Source organism: Micromesistius poutassou, assembly GCF_964030765.1.
Source record: "Micromesistius poutassou genome assembly, chromosome: 22".
NCBI classification, from domain to species: domain Eukaryota; kingdom Metazoa; phylum Chordata; class Actinopteri; order Gadiformes; family Gadidae; genus Micromesistius; species Micromesistius poutassou.
Window position 1 is genome coordinate 13,437,367 of NC_140292.1, and position 19,977 is coordinate 13,457,343.

Genomic DNA, 19,977 nt, shown 5'->3' on the forward strand with positions numbered 1-19,977 from the left:
CGTCATTCAGAACACATTGAGCTATAATTGAAGCTACAACTCAAGCCACTAGAGGCTGCTGATGGGAAAACTCAGCCTTGCAGGTTTAATGTGTGTGCAGAGAACGTGTCATTGATGGACAAATGCTATGACGGTGCTGCCCCCTGCTGGCGATGGCATGCTTGGGTTGAGATTTATTTTTGTAATTTGTTTGTTTGCGTACACGCGTTTGCGTGTGCGTGTTTGTGCGCAAGTCGGAACAACTTTTTATTTTTTACTGTTTCCCTAGAACACGGAAATATGTGAAGTAAAAATAGACCAATAGCAGAAGCCAACGTGTTTCTTTGAAACTATGCAAACTTTTGCTTCAGCGCTCCAAGAAGAGACAAAGCCTCACTAATAGGCCACTTGCATCACTATGAGGCATTTGAATCACTATGAATAAAAAAGCAGGTTGTCACTGACAGGACTTTCCTATAGACCTATTTAACATCTGATCACAGACGGGAGAGGGCCTCCAATGACCTGAAAAGTATGGAAAAAAATCTATATTTTATAACTTAGGCTATAGGCCCTACAAAATCTATCACTATGCAACTTAACCACTGTAAATGTAAACTGTAAATGAAGCACTGTAAATACACTGTGTCTTTGGACTACTTTTGTGTTATATAAGTCTCAGGTGACTTTTCTTGTGTTTCTCTTATAAAAATTGTATTATTTTACACATTCCTCCACATTTGGGACCCCTGCTCTAGCTGCCACCAGTGTTCTGTGCAGATCCCGGTTTTCCTCGGGTTCCTCCCCTTTCCCGGCTCCACCTCCCAGGAGGTTTGTGCCCACTGCTCGTCCTTCCCAATGCTCCGATTTGAAAGGCTTCCCGTACACATCCCATGCATTTTATTTAACAAAGCAGTCCCCCACTACGGTACCGATGGTCGAACCACCGGACAGACTCCTCTTCCCGGTACCGACCGCCGAGCAACTTTCACACGCCGGCAAGTTAGTCCGAAAAGACTCTCGGCGGATCCCACCGACGTAAGTAGAGGAACACTCTGGGCCCGGTGGGTTCTCTTCGACTTTTCTGCAGACAACGAACCCACACATCGCAAGACATTCGTCTGCGGGATGTTTTCGTTTAAAATGTGAATGCCACAACTAGAGGTTTTAAAGTGGTCCAGTGCTGTCTTGTCCCTGGACAAGGAGCCTATATCGATTGTTGTGAGTTCTCTAAAGTGTGTATAACCGCTTATTACACCGTTATTATACATCCAGCTGCTCCTGAGGCTGGATGGGTTTTACTCACACGGTTGGCTCGCAGGCCGACTCATTCCCTGTGCATGTTTAAACACGATGATCAAAACGCTGTGCTTGGATGTGCGCAATCACTGCCGTGTGTTTATTTGTGCAGACCGGAGTTGGACAATGGGAGCGAGGACAAGCCCGGCGGAGGTGGAAGGGCAGCTGGAAGTCTGCTACCAGCTATGGACTCAGAGATGGACCCCCCGGAGAGCAGGAAGAAACAGCCACACAACAGGTGACCTACAGACTCACAGCAGACACAAAGCTGTTTCTGGCTGCTCATGGTGTGTTTATAAGCGCCTTTCCAACCTGGGGCCACCCAAAGCGCTGTACAATAATTCACAGATTTATAATCATTCACACATTCATACACACATTCACACATTGCAACAGTTGAAACTATTATAAAGTATTACACAACTCTGATGTGTGTATAGTGTGACTGGGGTCGGAGTGAGAGAGAAAGCTTAAAGGTTGGATTTCTCTACCAGCCTGGTGCCAATCCATCCGTTGAGTTAACTAGGACCATTTTACATTGAATTTACATGTAAGGCAGCCCTGACCCCGACCACGCCGACCCACCCACCACACGGTCCTCTTTATTAGCCCTTGGGTTGGTTTTGTTTCGCTTTTCCTACGATTGTTTCGTATGACATGATGGTTGTTTTCCTTGGGTTTTAAATTAAGCGTGAGTTAAATGCATAACAATGCTTTGTGTAGTCATTTTCCTAATTCAAATATATGTTATTTTTTGCTACGCTGGCCTTTCGGCTCAGCTGCTGCGTGCGTCACCTGAGTGTGAGCTATTTGATTCCCTCACTCTCGATCGCAGTCAAGCGGACATATGAGAGAGCCGAGGCCTCCAGGAAGCTCATGTCAGGGCGGCACGTACCACGGCGCCCGCTCCAGTGTAGACCGAGCCCTCACCTGTGTTCGAGAGAGGCCTCATGAACCACCTCCAGAACACACACTCGTTTACCTTGTGTCTGAATAGACCACGTGTCGAGCATTTACCACTCCGACTCATACCTAGCCCCAAACAACCATACCACAAAGGATCTAATTCGTTTTTCATCACCATCTGTTGAATAACCAATATCTTTATAACAAAACAAAAAAAAAACACTTTCAAACCAGGCCTACATCAACTGCGATTGATACGCGTGATGTTAGCCATGTTGACAAATGTTGAACGGACAGATGTTGTATGTTATACAGACGCAACAATGCATGACTGAAAGTCTTTCTTCCTGTGCCATACCGTCTTAAACGCCAAGAACAACACTAGGGCCTCGCTCCCACCGGCTCCATTTCAGCAGACCTATTTGAGTAGGAGGACAGCGAGCGGACACAGTTTGCATGAACGTGTCATGTGTGGACGTCAGTGTACACTTCCGTGTGATTCTTGTTACACTTTCCAAAAAAATGTATTCACTGTTCACAAATGCTCATTCCTTCCATTCCGTTCCGGCTTCTTTATGCTTTATCCCTGAAGAGTTTGATGACCTTAAAATGTATTTTTTATCATATTGTATTCATCCAATAGAAAACAGTGCATAGCAACAGTATCTTCCCAGACCCATAAGAACATCATGTGCCTGTCTGTATGTATATGTATATATATATATATATATTTATATATTAGGGGTGGGACAAAATATCAATATGGCGATAAATCGTCGCCCTTCTTCGTGTGATACTAGAATCGATACACCAAATATCGATATGTTTTTCTATTAAAAAAAAATATAAATAACAATCATTGTAAGAATATCTATAGCCTTTTTATGCTTAATTCCTGAAGAGATAGAAAGAAATATCGTTCCAAATGTCGACATTTTAAGTAATAAAATAAGACGCTCTAAACGGATTTCCCTGTTCCTCGAGGAGGCGCTAAACGGAAGTTAGCTAACCAAAGACGAGTAAACACTCAGTTTGGACCACGACCGATCCAGCACGATATCATCGGTATCGCGGGCCGTGTATGGCGTATCGTATCGTGAGGTACCCTGTGATTCCCACCCCTAATACGAATTACTGTATCAATGAACTAAACAAACAATAAGTGCTGGAATTAGTAAGGACTTTACTTTAATAATAACTACATTTAACCACATAAACCTCAATCATTCATTCCTTTATTGAATACAGTTGAATTCATAACTTGATACACTGACCCCCCTCCAGCGGACCTAGTGAGTGTACAGCTTACTGATCAGTTTTTGAGTTCATAGTACAAGATCGTAATGAAGTGAGGAGAAACCTAACATTACACACACCAATTCCTGGTTTGTTGTGTTCTTTATAAGTAGCTTACACACTACCGTTCAAAAGTTTGTGGTCACCCAGACAATTTTGTGTTTTCCATGAAAAATCACACTTTTTTTTATCACACTTATAACAGTCTTCAGCTGCTCTAACATGACTGCACAAGGGTTTTCTAATTATCAATTATCCTTTTAACACGATGAGCTAAACAATGAACCGCTGGAACAAAGGAGGGATGGTGGCTGAATTGGGCCTCTGTACACCTGTGTAGATATTCCATTAAAAAATCTGCCGTTTCGACTACAACTACTACTACTACTACTACTACTTCATTTACCACATTAACAATGTCTAGACTGTATTCGTGATTATTTTACATCTTCATTGAAAAAAAGTGCTTTTCTTAAAAAAATAAGGACATTTCTAAGTGACCCCAGACTTTTGAACGGTAGTGTCTATGTGGACGTTATGGTAATGTACGGTGGTAATGTTACGGTAATGTTATGGTGATGTAGGGTGAACGGCGGTAGCCCTGTGTAATAAACCTCTCTCTCTCTACCTCTCTCTCTCTCTCAAGGGCCCGCCCGGCGGAGCCCTGTGCGCCCGCGGTGACCCCGACGGACGGAGACAGGAAGCTGGACAGGAAGAAGAGCCAGCCCGCCCATGTGAGTGTTACCTTTGAGCAAGGCATGACCGTACACACGTGAACCGTGCACTTTAAAACCAAACGCCCCTGCTCTGTTTTCATAGATTTCAAAGACAAACATCCAGTACCACAAATTATTCAAGGAGATAAGCAAGGACGAGTTGCTTAAACAAAGTAAGAGACCGATTCCTATGTTTGGAGGAGTAACATGTGGTGAGTTTATATTTCATTTGTCATTTGTTCGTCTCAGTAACCTCGACTCTGTTGTGGTTATGTGTGCCCACAGGCTACACATGTGCGCTACAGAAGGACATTTTGTACCAGGGGAAAATGTTTGTCTCGGACAACTGGATCTGCTTTCATTCTAAAGTGTTTGGAAGAGATACCAAGGTAATGTAACAAATGTTGCATTAATGGAATTCAAACCTTTTTCTGTGTTTGTTGTGGAACGTATGCATTGATTAGTTTAGGTCAGTGTTGTTATGGATTGATGTATTATTAAATAATTGCTAGTTTGTATAGTTTTATTTATTCATGTATTTTTGGTTTATTGATAGGTAAAACAGGTTTATTGTTGTTATTTCTCCAGATTGCCATCCCTGCGCTCGCTGTAGCATTAATCAAAAAAACCAAGACCGCCATCTTAGTCCCCAATGCCATTGTTATTGCTACGTCAACAGAGCGGGTAAGACGGGCTACTTTGTTTATTCAAGTTAATAATTGATTTCTAAATGCAAATTGTTTACGTCGACTACCTATCCCTGTTTTGTAGCATGTGTTCGTGTCGTTCCTTTCACGAGACAACACCTTTAAACTCCTCAAATCCATCAGTGTTCACTTGGACGTAAGTAATCTCTTTATGTGTTTTGTTTAAACTATACACAGCGATTGTAGGGTTTGTGTCTTTGTCAACACATACTGCAGCAATGGCAGTAGTAGTTATACTAACACTAACCACTAACAACACCTAACCACTTACTGTGGTTGGTCTTTTTGTGATAGTAGATATATTTGTGGCAGTAGATATATTTCCTCTTTTGTTGCATTTTTTATTTGTTTGGATGATGATGATCCAGCCTATGAATGTTTTAATTTACAGTGTCTATGCTGCTTTTAGAAATCAAGCATACTTCTGCTTGTAATACTCCCCCCCCCCCCCCCCATCAGCTGTACAGATACATGTCAATCAGTGGCTTTGAAGGAAACATTTTGTTGTCTAAGTTAAACAAAAAAAGTTAAACCAAAAGATGTGTGTTTGTTGTCTTGCAAAAGCGTTTCATACGCTGTGTAAAAGGCTGTGTAAAAAGTAAAATCCAACAAACTGGAAGTTTAAACCGTATAAAAACTGGCATTTTATACGGTGATGAACGTTTTTCTTTTTGAACTGTTACTGTTATGAACTGTTACTGTCATGATCTGTTACTGTTATGAACTGTTACTGTCATGATCTGTTACTGTTATGAACTGTTACTGTCATGAACTGTTACTGTTATGAACTGTCACTGTTATGAACTGTCACTGTTATGAACTGAGTGTTTCCATAGTGCAGTGCAGAATAAATGACCTACGTTATGTAAAGCCTAAACTCTGTGGGCGTACGTCTTTGTGTGTTGGTGTGTAACCGCCGCCGCACTCTCCGCCCTCATAGGTGGCGAACACAGGAAGTAGCCCCATCACTTCCTCCTGCGAGAACAGCTTCAGAGCCGAGGCGCCAGCATCACTTCCTCTGGTCAGTAGGGCTCCGCAACAGACACACTCCTCACTGAGCTGAAGCTACAAAGCCCCTGTTTTCATACATATAAATACATACATACAGAGAGAGAGAGAGTGTTTGTTCCCATTGTGTTGCTGTATAGAAGCCCTGTTGGTTTTCATCCTTGGCTGTTTCCTAATATTGTCCGTTGCAGGACCTCTGCGGAGGCTTCTCGGACCTCGATAGTGTTCTGCGCCACAGAAGACAAGACCCGCTGGAGTCGAGCAGCTCCGGATCGCAGACGCCCGACTATGAGAAGATGGGCGGTGTGTAAGCGACTGTCTCCAACATGTTGTTGTAGGGTTTGCATAACCTCAACGCGGTTCCACCACATGATCCTCCTGCGTCTTGTGTTGACAGTCTACATAAGGGGCGGGTTAGTTGGTTAAAGTAAACACATGGTTCTACATTTAGTCGTTTGTGTTTCCTTTTAGACTTTGACGGCCTGCCAGAGACCTTTCTGAACGTGGGGAAGAATGGGGAGGTGTCTGTGCACGCAGACATCCATCTGCAGTCGCCAGCGCCAAAACACCCGCTGCAGAACGGTAACACAAGCTCAGATTCCTCCAGAGGGGAGCGCATACAAAAGGCTTTGTCTCCTGTAGGTTCTGTGTGAGGGTGTAATCATCAAGGCAATAGAAAGTGAGAACAAGCCAAACTAAAACGATGACACCTCTATATTGTTAAGGGAGTTTAAGTCATCAAAATACATATCATAACCACATGTTCCTTTTTGTCTAAACTTTACCTTGCATTTTACACGCAGGGACAACCAAACCAGCCCTGGGGTCAAACCACAGAGGAAAAGCACAGCCCCCGTCCCTCAACACAATCCTTCTTATCTATTTGTTCTTGTAAGTAGTTTTTGTATCGACATGCACCTGCGTTAGGACAACACAGTGATCACACCATCGCGGGCCCTTCCAGGCAGCACTGGGAACAATGGTAACATGGCACCTCTGTCCTCAAATACACACCACGTCACGTGCTGATAGGCAATATGGGCGAGGTGACCTGGAGAAGTGATGTCAGTAACGGATGGTTCAGTGAGGACACGCGGTCGCACCGGGTTCACACCGGGTTAACACCGGTATTGTCTTTAAAAGTGCTACAACAGGTTTCTCCTGGGAAATAATTCAGATTGACACGCTAGACTTCTTTTTATTCTGGGCATGTTCCGACACGTTTGTAATAAGAGGGGGTTGTCCGCCTGTCACTGTTGTGTTCATCTGTGGCTCTTTGTGTGTTTGTGTCTCCACAGAGTCAGTGTTCTGGTCCTGTCCTCCTGTTACATGGCCTTCAAGATCGTGGTTCTGGAACATCGCTTGAACTCCTTGGTCTCTGTGGGAGTGTAAGTACCCCACGAGGAACACACCAACACCCACTTTTATGAGGAGTTCAAAGAAAACACCTTGTGTGGTTGTGGAACTGCGTCAAGGATGTGTCTGTGTTCCAAGTGTTTCAGTCTGTTTAAATCAAAACATATAATCCAAGCTGTTTGTAGAGATAACATTTCATCAACAAAGGACTACTGATACAATAAGTAGTGTAGGGACACCCTGCACTGTATCACCCCTATCACCTCAGCCTCATGGAGCCACAGTGTGGGTACGTCCTTTTGGATAAAACCATCGGCTAATATAAACATGCTCCTAATCAGACTGTAGCCCCAGCAGATGACCTCTGCCAGACAGCCGTGTGGCGGTGAACTCAGCTCCCTCCTTGTGTTCCAGAAGCGCGGCGAGCCACCAGTCTCAGGAGGGTTTTAACGCCGAGGTCTATAAAGAACTGACCTCCAACCTGCTTAAGTTAGAGAAGGTTTGTTCCCCCGTCGCCTCTACCACACAGAACACTTCAAGGCATACACAGTTCAGTAGTTGTGTTTATATTATCAGGATGCATACGGAAATGTACACAAATGAATACAGTGCGTCCAAAAAACGTTTTATATACAATCTATTTTATTTGGTGTTAGTGTAAATCATGTTCATGCAAAGCGTCTTCGAATACTTAATACTACACACCTTAGTAGATAAAAGGGCTAACCTCTCACAGTTTCTTCCTCGCCTTTTCTTTTGTTCTTTGCTTGGGTTAGGCTAGGGTTAGGGTGTGCCGTACAATGTGGATGGCCTGGGACACCTTCGACACTGTCACTGTGGTTAGAATAAAATGGACTTCTTTCCTTCTGTGTAGATCCAGAAGAACCTCCTGAAGCTTCTCGGCGAGACATAACAGAGTGTGCGGTGCCGTCGTGGAAGGACACCTTCTAGTTCAACATTTCAGATGATCTTTTAGTAAATAGTTGACCGTTATCTTTAATAGAAATATTTCAGACATGTGTCTGAACTAAATTTGTGCAATACATGTATATTTACTCTTTCTACTCAGGGTTTTGTATTTCTAGTTTTCATTTTTGTTATGTAATTTGATGACATGGAAATCAAAGCTTAGCACTTGTGACATAGTGTGTAGGCCTATGTAGCATTTTAGCTTTCAAAGGCATGATGAATTAGACATTTCAATGTTTTATCAACGTTACATGACATGTGCTGTATATGTGCCCTGTCCGACAGGATTCATCAGTAAATTGTATTTATAACTAAAACATGTCACTGCCCATTCTTTTGTAACTTTTGTGATCTGTGTTTTATTGTGGTTGCTTTTCTTCTAACCAAGGTTTCAGTTTGTGTTGCTTATGAATTACTATAGCAGTCTGATTTGACTCCGGTTGGATACAGACATCCAGTGTCTTAATACTTCATTACAATTAGTCATTTTAAATATATTATATAAACTAGCATCTGATCCATGACTAGGGCAAAACATGTCTGCCTACTGTAAGATATCAGGTAGAGTAGGGCAAAGGGAAAACAGATTAACATCAGATTACCACTAATCCAGGTAAACAATGAGCATAGTTTCATAAGAGCTGCTAAACCTTATTTACTACTGCCTCGACATTAGGTCTACATATATATATATATATATATATATATTAGTTAACTGTTTCTTTAGGCACGGTGCCCTGTGGTTGATTGATACGCAGCCCATTATTTAACCGTTTGTTTTCTGCGATCTATTCTCGGCCGTTGACAGAACATCCTCTCGTCCTCCGGGGGTCGCGGTGTGTCTCCACGCCTCCACATCTCTTCTGCCTATCAACCCGATGCTCAGACCCAGCGCATGACGTAATACACAGTCTGAAAGTGCAATGGCGATATTGGACAACAGTCATCGCGTTTGGATACCACATCTGTATCATGTGGCTCACGTTGACAAACACACATGGATTACTTCTACTAAATGAACGATGCTCTTGATGCAGGCTTAATGATCTACAGCCGGAGATTTTGCAGCGAGGGAAAAAAACATTGTACTGTTCCTCCGTTAGTGATGACAGTGTATGCTGATCGCCGGTGAGTTTAAAGTCAAGGAATGATCGCAATGCCATGGTAAACATTTGTAATCTATTATTGTCTTGTGTTCGCAAGTCGCACTGTGCGTCTGTCCGAGGGGCGTGGCTGCAGGTTGGGTACCACTCCAGACCGATAGCTTAGCAACAGAGGCAAGAGGAAGAGACAATGGTTTGGCCATTTGTCGGCGGCGTACATTTTCCATGAAGTAGGCCGTAGTAGAAGCAGTGTGAGCTGAGATAAGCCAGGTCAGAGATGATGTCATGTACACGACAAGGCACCGTGCAAGCGAGGACTGGCACCTCGAAATGTAAACAAAGGGATGCGGGCCTCCCAGCTGGCCTGTGATGAACAGGCTTTCGTCAGGGATCGCTTGTGAAATCCGATTTGAAACAGAGAGGGTTATTCCTGAGGTAATGTTGTTATCTCGATATTGGGAATTCAAGTCTAGTGTAATACCATACAATTGTTCCTTTTCGCTACAATTCAGCATCAGGAGGGTGATACTGAACTGCTCATTTGACCACAAAGCTCCTTTTTAATGCTAAATAATGAAACATTTCTCGTAGAACATTATTTTTCTCTCCTAAGTGTGACCTCCTGTACCCCGACCCTGCCAGGTGTGACGTGTGAACAGACACTATGGCCACGCAGGAGCCGTCCCCCCCCTCGTCGATGGAGAACAACAAGCCGGGCTTCCCCAGGAAGATCCTGGCCAACAAGCTGGAAGACAAGCACCTCTGCAACTGTTGTCACAACATCCTCCGCCGGCCTTACCAAGCCCAGTGTGGACATCGCTTCTGCTCCTACTGCTTCAACCGGACTGTCAGGTAACACGCGGGCCCAGTGTGTTTTCAGGCTGTGTGTCTTTTGGATGTATTTGTATTAATGTGTGACTTATGTATGACGTGTTTTGGTCGGCAGCAATGGACCTCAGAAATGCAACGCTTGCATTAAAGAAGAGATTTTTGAAGAGCCTACATCCATTTTGAAGCAAGGATGTGTGAGTACAAGTCATCACTGCGTTCAGCCATTGTGTGTGAAAACTAGCCTGTATATAATGATACACAGGCTGATATAAAGACCAGTTAGGCCTGTTCACTCATCACAGGTGCTTGTGTTGCTTATGAGAACAAAAAAAAAACAGTTGCTTGTATTTTTGCTCTGAGAGAGAGAGAGAGAGAGAGAGAGAGAGAGAGAGAGAGAGAGAGAGAGAGAGAGAGAGAGAGAGAGAGAGAGAGAGAGAGAGAGAGAGAGAGAGAGAGAGAGAGAGAGAGAGAGATCACTGGTCCAGACGGTTTCGTTTCACGTACCTTTGGTGGAGCTATGACGATGCCTTATGCACAAATGTGATTGGCCGGCCAAATGTATCCCCCAAACCAATCACAGAAGAGAGGCCCTTATTGGTCGGAAATGAGCCAGGAGCGGTCCAGCTTGACACAGTCAGCCGGAACAGATACTTTCCACAGCGTTTCATTCCCTAATAGCTGACGGATGGCTTCTGTTGTTCTTTTTCTGCAGGCTTTTCCTGACAACGCTGCTCGGCGGGAGGTTGAAAACCTGTCAGCGGTCTGCATCCACGAGAGCTGCACCTGGACCGGCAGCATCAAGGAGTACGAGGTGTGTGTGTGTGTGTGTGTGTGTGTGTGTGTGTGTGTGTGTGTGTGCGAGTGCGTGCGTGTGCGTGTGCGTGTGCGTGCGTGTGTTTTGCCTATGCTAGCCCGTTTGTAAGGGCCGTTTGTCATTGGCCCGCATGTTGTTGTTGCTGCAGGTGAACCACGAGGGGAAGTGCGAGTTCATGATCGTCCCGTGCCCGTCGTGTAAAGAGCGGGTCCGTCTCAGCGAGCAGGAGCGCCACAGCGAGCGCGAGTGTCCCGAGAGAACGCTCAACTGCAAGTACTGCAAGGAGCCCTTCCACTTCAAGAACATCAAGGTCTCCCCCGCGTCCTCAGAGCTGAGGTGGAGCCCCCGCGGCTCCACCTACAACCATACGCACACACACCCCCCGTGGCTCCGTCTGTGTTAACTACACACTCTGTTGCCGTTTTATCTTAGGCACACGATGAGATATGCCCAAAGTACCCGATGATCTGCGAAGGTTGTGCCAAGAAGAAGATCCCCCGGGAAAAAGTAATGTCTGCATTTCCTCATCACCGATAATGTTTAGTAGCAGACAGGAACAGGCGTCCATCGTCTGACCACAACATGGCTTCTCTTTTCCTTTTCTCTAGTACGTTGACCACATCAAGTTCTGCAGCAAGTTCAGGACTCCGTGTCGATTCCATGTCGTAGGCTGTGATATGTCCGTGAGTATTTCCGATACTAGAACCTCTGAACCTTTAAGGTTTTTGCGTCGTCTTCCTGGAATAACCTGCAGCATCAGCTCAAGCTGCAAGACCGAGTTACTCTCAGTGGATTTAAAGCCAGGCCACGTCTCTCTTGTAAAAGAGATTTTAATCTCTCATCTAGTCTTTAGAGACTAAACCTGGTTAAATAAAGGATATAATAAACTAGCTAGTCTATTACTAGTCTATTATGCCGCTTTTCCACCGCCAGTACCAACTCGACTCGACTCGACTCGCCTCGACTCAACTCGGTTTGGTTGCGTTTCCATCTAAAAAAGTACCTCTTCAATGTGGGCGGGTCGTAGAAAAGAACCTCTCCACCATGGGCGGGTCGTCATTAGGTTTTAATCACGGGAGACGCGATTCCCGGGAAATCTGAATCTGATCAAGACTATTTCCTGATTCCCGGGAAAGGTTATGATGGGAAATAAAATAAAATAAAAAGCGCAATGACTGCGTGTCTATTGTTGTCATACGGTAACGTTGATAGAGGCAAAACTCGAGCCCTGGGAAAGGAACGACACTGAAACGAAACAGCGAAACGCTGATCCTCTGGAGCCGGTCCGTGGACTCCAGCCACGCCGGACACACACAACCACGCCCGACACACATAACGATGCGCAGCCTAACTCTAGCCCCGGGAAAGGAGCGACACACACGGCGAAACGCTGATCAGTGTCCCCCTGATCAGCTTAACTTTGAGTGATTATTCCCGTTTACAGCCGCTGGCCAATCAGTTACCAGCAGCCTGTTTACGTCACACAAAAGTACCTACTCCTCTCGCTTGGAACCTCGACGGAGGTAGTACTAAAAAAATGTACCCGGTACTAGGTACCAGGTACTTTTTTTGCCAATGGAAACGCAAAAAAGGCGTGGCGAGTCGAGTCGAGTCGAGCTGGTACTGGCGGTGGAAAAGCGGCATTACTGACTAGATTACAGATACAACACATGAACCTGCTTGTATCCATTGGCGCCACGTGTCCGCCACGCGCTGACTCCCCTGTTGTTGTCGTTCCCGTGGAGGTGGAGAAGGAGAAGATCCACGACCACGAGCGCGCCTGTGCCTACGAGCACCTCAACCTGCTGCTGCATTACATCATGGGCATGAAGGTGAGCATGGAGGGCCTGCAGCCGCAGGGCCTGGAGCTGGCCGGACACAAGCTGGTGGAGCTCCACCAGTCCCTCCGCGAGCTGGAGGCCAGAGTCTCCCTGCTCAGCCACACCCCGTCTGGGCCTCCCGTGCAGGGGGCTGCCTCGTCCTCTTCCTCCTCCTCGTCCTCCTCGTCCTCTACCTCGTCGTCTGCCGCCGCCGCCGCCGCCGCCGCCTCCTCCTCATCCGCCTGCAGCTCAGGAGCTCTGGCCTCCGCCTCCGCGCCCCTCCCGCCCCACCCCTCCTCCGCCCTGGCGCCCGTCCTCACCGTGTCCACCTCCTTCACCCCGCTGCCCAGCTCGGTGGGCGCGGCCCTGGAGCTGCAGCTGCACAGCGAGAAGACCAAGGTGGCGGAGCTGGGCCGGCGCTGCATCGACCTGGAGGTGAAGGCGGGCACCTTCGAGAACGTGGTGTGTGTGCTGAACCGCGAGGTGGAGCGCTTCGCCACCACCATGGAGGCCAGCAACCGGCAGCACCGGCTGGACCAGGACAAGATCGAGGCCCTGAGCAATAAGGTATATCATATATAATAATATAATAATAATATATCTGAAGGCGTGGGAATCACAGGGGGCCTCACGGCGCGGTGCGCCCCGCGATACCGTTAATATACAGCGACACAGCGATAATCAATGTATTGTTAGACAGTCCTATAACGATACATCACGATATATGTCTAACAATGAATACAAAATGACTGTGAAAAGGTAAAGTGCTGGATTTCGGTCTTCATTCGCGGTCCAAACTGAGTTTCTCAGGTACTCGTCTTTGGTTGGTTAACCTTTGGTTGGTTAACCTTTGGTTGGTTAACCTGTGGTTGGTTAACCTTTGGTTGGTTAACCTTTGGTTGGTTAACCTGTGGTTGGTTAACCTGTGGTTGGTTAACCTGTGGTTGGTTAACCTTTGGTTGGTTAACCTGTGGTTGGTTAACCTTTGGTTGGTTAACCTGTGGTTGGTTAACCTTTGGTTGGTTAACCTCCGTTTTAGATTCCTTCGTTCATGTGTTGAGCGCCGCCTCGAGGAGCAGGGAAATCAGTTTAGAGCACCTTATGTTATTAATTAAAATATCAATATTTGGGGCGATATTTCCTGTCTAACTCTTTAGGAATAAAGCATAAAAATGCAATAGAAATTCTTAAAATTATTGTTATTTTTTAAAATAGAAAAACATATCGATATTTGGCGCCAGAAAAAGGGCGACGATTTATCGCCATATTAATATTTTGTCCCACCCCTAATATAAATATATATATATATATATATATACACAGACAGGCACATGATGTTCTTATGGGTCTGGGAAGATACTGTTTCTATTGGATGAATACAATATGATGAGTCAGTGAAACATATATGTATATATATATATATATATATATATATATATATATATATATATATATATATATATATATATATATATATGCAATATTTCTCACCCAAAAAATATATTCTGAAAATTAATATTTTTAAGAAAATAAATCCTAGGGTCGATGGGTTTATTATTTGATTAACATTTCAAAGTGTTGAATTTTGAATTTTTGAATTTTTTATCATGTATGTATGTATTCATCCAATAGAAAACAGTGCATAGCAACAGTATCCCCAGTATTCCCAGACCCATAAGAACATCATGTGTCTGTCTGTCTGTCTGTCTGTCTGTGTATATAGTGTATCAGTGGGGGCTTCTCCAGTGAGGAGAGGGAGGAAGATCCTCCTTAACATTGTTGAGAATAAAAAGTGTAGATTTCCCAGACTACTGTAATGAATTAATGCCCTTAAATATGACTACTTTAATGCCTTTGTACGTGTAATGTTTGTTTCCCTGGGTAAAGGGACATTAGCACCCCCTATCGCCTATTGAATATTACTGCGGGGAGGACGTTCCTCCCTCAGCCTCCATTGACTCCCATTCATTTCTTTGGAACTACTGGCGGCCGGTGGATAACATGGGGGTCAATGGGAGAGAGGAGGAAAGTCCTCCTCTGAGTGGGTGGGACTAGCTGAGGGATCTGAATCGCGTCAACGTCTATTCACGAATAGGCTGGAGCCCTGGCTGCGCTATGAACCAATAAGAAGAAGTCCTGGTTGCGCTATGAACCAATAAGCAGGAGCCCTGGCTGCGCTATGAACCAATAAGCAGGAGCCCTGGCTGCGCTATGAACCAATAAGCAGGAGCCCTGGCTGTGGAGCAGCCCGGAGGGAGAGTTTATCCCCTCAAGTCTCTAGGCTACGAGAACCAACAAAGCCGCTCAATCGTAGGCCTCGTTTCCACCGAGCGGTGCGCTGCTGTTCGTTGCGGTTGCTCTGTTCGCTTTTATTGGCGTTTCCACCAAGCTTCATGTATATGTATATGTGTCTCTATGAGTCAGTGAAACACACATATATATATATATATATATATATAGACATGCAATATTTCTCACCCAAAAAATTATGAAAATGAATATTTTTAGGAAAAATCCTAGGGTCGATGGGTTTATTATTTGATTAACAATTTGAAGTGTTTAATGACTTTAAAATGTATTTTTTTAAATCATATTGTATTCATCCAATAGAAAGAAGAACATCATGTGTCTGTCTGTCTGTGTGTGTGTATATATATATATATATATATATATATATATATATAGGCTCTTAACCGGTGGTAAACTAGGGGCCCTTCAACACACACACACCATCAGCACCAGTTGTACGCTCACCCTCTCACCCTCTCACCCTCTCACCCTCCCCCCCTCTCACCCTCCCCCCCTCTCCCCCTCTCATCGCCACACACCCTCTCCCCCTCTCCCCCTCTCATCGCCACACACCCTCTCACCCTCTCACCCTCTCCCCTTCTCACCCTCTCATCGCCACACACCCTCTCACCCTCTCACCCTCCCCCCCTCTCACCCTCTCATCGCCACACACCCTCTCACCCTCTCACCCTCCCCCCCTCTCACCCTCTCATCGCCACACACCCTCTTACCCTCTCACCCTCCCCCCCTCTCACCCTCTCATCGCCACACACCCTCTCCCCCTCTCACCCTCCCCCCTCTCACCCTCTCACCCTCTCACCCTCCCCCCCTCTCACCCTCTCATCGCCACACACCCTCTTACCCTCTCACCCTCCCCCCCTCTCACCCTCTCATCGCCACACACCCTCTCCCCCTCTCACCCTCCCCCCTCTCACCCTCTCACTCTCTCACCCTCCCCCCCTCTCACCCTCCCCCCGTGCCTCAGGTCCGTCAGCTGGAGCGCACGGTGGGGCTGAAGGACCTGACCGTGGCCGAGATCGAGGGCCGGCTCCGAGAGATGGCCGCCACCACCTTCGACGGCGTCTTCGTCTGGAGGATCTCCGACTTCACCAAGAAGAGACAGGACGCCATCGCGGGCCGCGCCCCCGCCATGTTCTCCCCCGGTAACCCTGACAACACCTTGTGTTCGTTTTGGATTGAAGGGGTGATTGATGGCGTGCTTTGTGGACTTCCCCCTTTGCTGTAGACTGTCATGTGACGTATGTAAACATGTTTACCGTCTGCTAAGGGGAGTATTCGCACCCACCGAGAACGCCCCTCGATAGAGAACAATAACATACAGCCATGTAACCCTATTCTAGTATCGCCCCCAATGCAATTATTAAAGGTGCCATGACATGCCACCAGGTGTGGTGTGATTAGCCGTTACAAGCCGTTTTGGAAATCTGCCCCTTATGACGTCATAAGGGGCAGAAAGTGGGCGTGTCCACCTAGATGTGTGCTGTGATAGATCAGTCCACCAGCCGACCCGGTGGACCGTAGCAAACACAGCTCATCTATCCGTCACACATCCAGGTGGACACGCCCACCTGTGATGTCATAAGGGGCAGATTTCCAAAACGGCTTGTAACGGCTAATCACACCCAACACCTGGTGGCACGTCATGGCACCTTTTAAAGCCTAAAAAAGAAAGATATGGGCTCTATTAAGACGTGCGTTTCAAGCTAAGAGGTGATTTCATGGAGCCCTTCTGTCTGTTCTGCCCCACAGCGTTCTACACCAGTAAGTACGGCTACAAGATGTGTCTGCGCATCTACCTGAACGGCGACGGGACGGGCCGCAGCAGCCACCTGTCCCTGTTCTTCGTGGTGATGAGAGGCCTGAGCGACGCGCTGCTCAAGTGGCCCTTCAACCAGAAGGTGAGCCGCCGCCGCCGGGCTAGCGCCAGCGCTGGGCTAGCGTCAGAGCTGGGCTGGGCTAGCGTCAGCGCCGGGCTAGCGTCAGTGCTGGGCTAGCGTCAGTGCTGGGCTAGCGTCAGTGCTGGGCTAGCGTCAGTGCTGGGATGGGCTAGCGTTAGCGCCGGGCTAGCGTCAGTGCTGGGCTAGCGTCAGTGCTGGGCTAGCGTCAGTGCTGGGATGGGCTAGTGTCAGCGCTGGGCTAGCGTCAGTGCTGGGCTAGCGTCAGTGCTGGGATGGGCTAGCGTTAGCGCCGGACTAGCGTCAGTGCTGGGCTAGCGTCAGTGCTGGGCTAGCGTTAGCACTGGGCTAGCGTCAGTGCTGGGCTAGCGTCAGTGCTGGGATGGGCTAGCGTTAGCGCCGGGCTAGCGTCAGTGCTGGGCTAGCGTCAGTGCTGGGCTAGCGTTAGCACTGGGCTAGCGTCAGTGCTGGGCTAGCGAGTGTTGGACAAAGATCTGGCCAAGAGTAGTGAGGGAAAATAATGGACAGAACAGCCTATCCAAAAGGAGGACACCTGACACATTTACAATTAAACGTCATTGACCCTTTGCCCGTAGGAAACGACCACTCTGGAAAAAGTGTTTATCTAGAATTAGTCTATGCTCCACGTGAACCTCCTGAGATGGCGCAATGTGATTGGTTCGCTATCTCGGGATATTGGGCAATATCCCGAGATGGAGATCTCAAACTGGGGATATTGTCCAGCGCGCGTGACACTGGTCTTGTCACGCTAATTAAACCAAATAAACCGCTAATAAAAACAAATAAACCGCTAATTAAACCAAATAAACCGCTAATAAAAACAAATAAACCGCTAATTAAACCAAATAAACCGCTAATAAAAACAAATAAACCGCTAATTAAACCAAATAAACCGCTAATAAAAACAAATAAACCGCTAATTAAACCAAATAAACCGCTAATAAAAACAAATAAACTGCTAATTAAACCAAATAAACCGCTAATAAAAACAAATAAACCGCTAATTAAACCAAATAAACCACTAATAAAAACAAATAAACCGCTAATTAAACCAAATAAACCGCTAATAAAAACAAATAAACCGCTAATTAAACCAAATAAACCGCTAATAAAAACAAATAAATCCCGGCAAAAAGTGTTATCTTGTTTATTTCTTGGAGTGTTCACGTGTAGCATATATATAGTATATATATAGTGTATATATAGTGTATATATAGTGTATATATAGTGTATATACTAAAACAACTCTTCAGCTCAGGCTCCGTGGATAGCGGGGAATAGAATATATATACATATATATATATATATCTATATATATATATATATAGATATATATATATATATATATCTATATATATATATATAGATATATATATATATATATATAGATATATAAAGATTTATAAAACGGGTGGCTTAAATCAAGCAATCTGATTGGTTCCCAACTGTTGTATATTGAGCGCACACAGCTATGACGCCCGTTCAGTTTACAGAGTTCAGTATCACTCCGCGCCTAACTTGAACTGTTGTTTATTTATATATAAAAGCAATAGCATAGTTCACTGAAGCCTAAAAAACATGTTGATTGCTGGAGAGGGTGGAAATGTTGTAAAGCAATAGGCACACAGTGAGTGAACTCGACAGTAGGCTAAATTGCCGGTGAACCGAGCTACCGTCTCTAGCCTTCTCTCTGAAGGACGCTACAGTGTGTTGCATAGCAACCGCCGTACACTTTGCAGGCAGCCAGGAGGGACTACTTTTTTGTATTCGTTAAAAGAAATGCTTTTCCGACTTTCTAGCTTTTTCAAAATTGAGGGTGTCTATGACTTTCATTTCGCCATACTTACGTAACCGTTTTATAAAAGCAATAGATCACTTCAGTCAGTGGTATACGGTCATTATACCACAGTGAAGGGGGTCGGACAACGCCCCTTAACTGTGGTATAATGAGCGTATACCACGGCCTGTCGTGATCTATTGCTTAAATATATAATAGCAGCTATAGCAGACCCCTCCCATCAGGGTGGGGTGGACCCCCCCTTTAACAGGTGCCCCCCCCGCCCCCCCCCCCCCCCAGGTGACCCTGATGCTGTTGGACCAGAGCAACAGGGAGCACATCATCGACGCCTTCCGGCCCGACGTCACGTCCTCGTCCTTCCAGAGGCCCGTCAGCGAGATGAACATCGCCAGCGGCTGCCCGCTCTTCTGCCCGCTGGCCAAGCTCGACTCCAAGAACTCCTACATCCGCGACGACACCATCTTCATCAAGGCCATCGTGGACCTCACGGGCCTCTAGGGGCCTCTGGGGGCCCTGGTTCTTCCGGTGGTTTCTGGTGCGGAGCGCGCGCGCGTCGTCCAGCCGTATGCTGGGGCCTGGCGTCGGTAGGGCTTTTATTTTGAAAGGGCCCCCCCCCCCGGGCGTCGGTGTTGGGGTGGCAGGATGGTTCCTCAGGGAGAACCGGTTCTCCTTTACTGTACATTTACCTGCGTTTGGGTTTTGACGCCCACCGCGCCCCAAGTCGTCCCCCCCCCCCCCCCCCCCCCCCGCCATCTAGTGATGATGGTGATGGTGATGATGATGGTGATGATGATGGTGATGATGGTGATGGTGATGGTGATGATGGTGGTGGCGGTGAGACGGCTAGGCTGAGCATTGACTGGGTGGGGGGGGGGGGGGGGGGGGGGTGGGGGGGGGGTAGAGCTTAATGTCTAGTGGGAGGGGCCAGTTAGAAGACGGATTATAGCATGTTTTCACTTCCTGCTTCGAGAGGACTTAGTCGTCTTGGTGACCGTGGCTTGGTTTGGATTGGCTGATGCAACACAGCCGTGTCTTACATTATGTAACAAGTTACTCATTGGTGTGATGTCATGTAGGTGTAGCGAGGCCGCGGGCTGCGTGTGAGTGAGGGTGTGATGTCATGGCGGTGTGGGAGGTGACCAGCTGGTT

General features: G+C 46.4%; 2 protein-coding genes across 4 annotated transcripts; both read left to right on the forward strand.

The window, feature by feature from the left end:
• The first annotated feature begins 833 nt into the window (after positions 1-833).
• On the forward strand, positions 834-8,499 carry LOC311367873 (GRAM domain-containing protein 2B-like). Of its 3 annotated transcripts, none has more exons than XM_084486721.1 (14): positions 834-1,017; positions 1,391-1,516; positions 4,127-4,214; positions 4,300-4,369; positions 4,482-4,585; positions 4,785-4,880; positions 4,968-5,039; positions 5,844-5,924; positions 6,103-6,214; positions 6,383-6,493; positions 6,715-6,802; positions 7,210-7,299; positions 7,682-7,766; positions 8,142-8,499. In XM_084486721.1, exons 1-14 carry the CDS (start codon positions 914-916, stop codon positions 8,178-8,180), a joined length of 1,266 nt encoding a protein of 421 aa, XP_084342847.1. In that variant the 5' UTR covers positions 834-913; the 3' UTR covers positions 8,181-8,499. The 3 variants fall into 3 exon arrangements, with proteins under 3 accessions (XP_084342847.1, XP_084342848.1, XP_084342849.1); XM_084486722.1 differs by having other exon boundaries at positions 7,685-7,766; XM_084486723.1 differs by lacking the exon at positions 8,142-8,499 and having other exon boundaries at positions 7,609-7,754.
• A 764-nt stretch (positions 8,500-9,263) lies between these two features.
• LOC311367872 (TNF receptor-associated factor 2-like) lies at positions 9,264-19,339 on the forward strand. Its single transcript, XM_084486720.1, has 11 exons — positions 9,264-9,364; positions 9,982-10,191; positions 10,286-10,364; positions 10,883-10,981; positions 11,133-11,294; positions 11,417-11,491; positions 11,593-11,667; positions 12,730-13,371; positions 16,079-16,256; positions 16,864-17,012; positions 19,108-19,339. Exons 2-11 carry the CDS (start codon positions 10,004-10,006, stop codon positions 19,324-19,326), a joined length of 1,866 nt encoding a protein of 621 aa, XP_084342846.1. The 5' UTR covers positions 9,264-9,364; positions 9,982-10,003; the 3' UTR covers positions 19,327-19,339.
• The last annotated feature ends 638 nt before the right edge of the window (positions 19,340-19,977 follow it).

What these genes read in the sequence shown, in the direction of transcription:
- LOC311367872 (XM_084486720.1), top strand. Translation starts at nt 10,004, where the DNA reads ATGGCCACGCAGGAGCCGTCCCCCCCCTCGTCGATGGAGAACAACAAG. An exon ending in CCATTTTGAAGCAAGGATGT is followed by an intron (nt 10,365 to 10,882) that starts GTGAGTACAAGT and finishes CTTTTTCTGCAG; the next exon opens with GCTTTTCCTGACAACGCTGC. An exon ending in AGAAGATCCCCCGGGAAAAA is followed by an intron (nt 11,492 to 11,592) that starts GTAATGTCTGCA and finishes CCTTTTCTCTAG; the next exon opens with TACGTTGACCACATCAAGTT.
- LOC311367873 (XM_084486721.1), top strand. Translation starts at nt 914, where the DNA reads ATGGTCGAACCACCGGACAGACTCCTCTTCCCGGTACCGACCGCCGAG. An exon ending in AAGAAACAGCCACACAACAG is followed by an intron (nt 1,517 to 4,126) that starts GTGACCTACAGA and finishes CTCTCTCTCAAG; the next exon opens with GGCCCGCCCGGCGGAGCCCT. An exon ending in GGACGAGTTGCTTAAACAAA is followed by an intron (nt 4,370 to 4,481) that starts GTAAGAGACCGA and finishes GTGTGCCCACAG; the next exon opens with GCTACACATGTGCGCTACAG.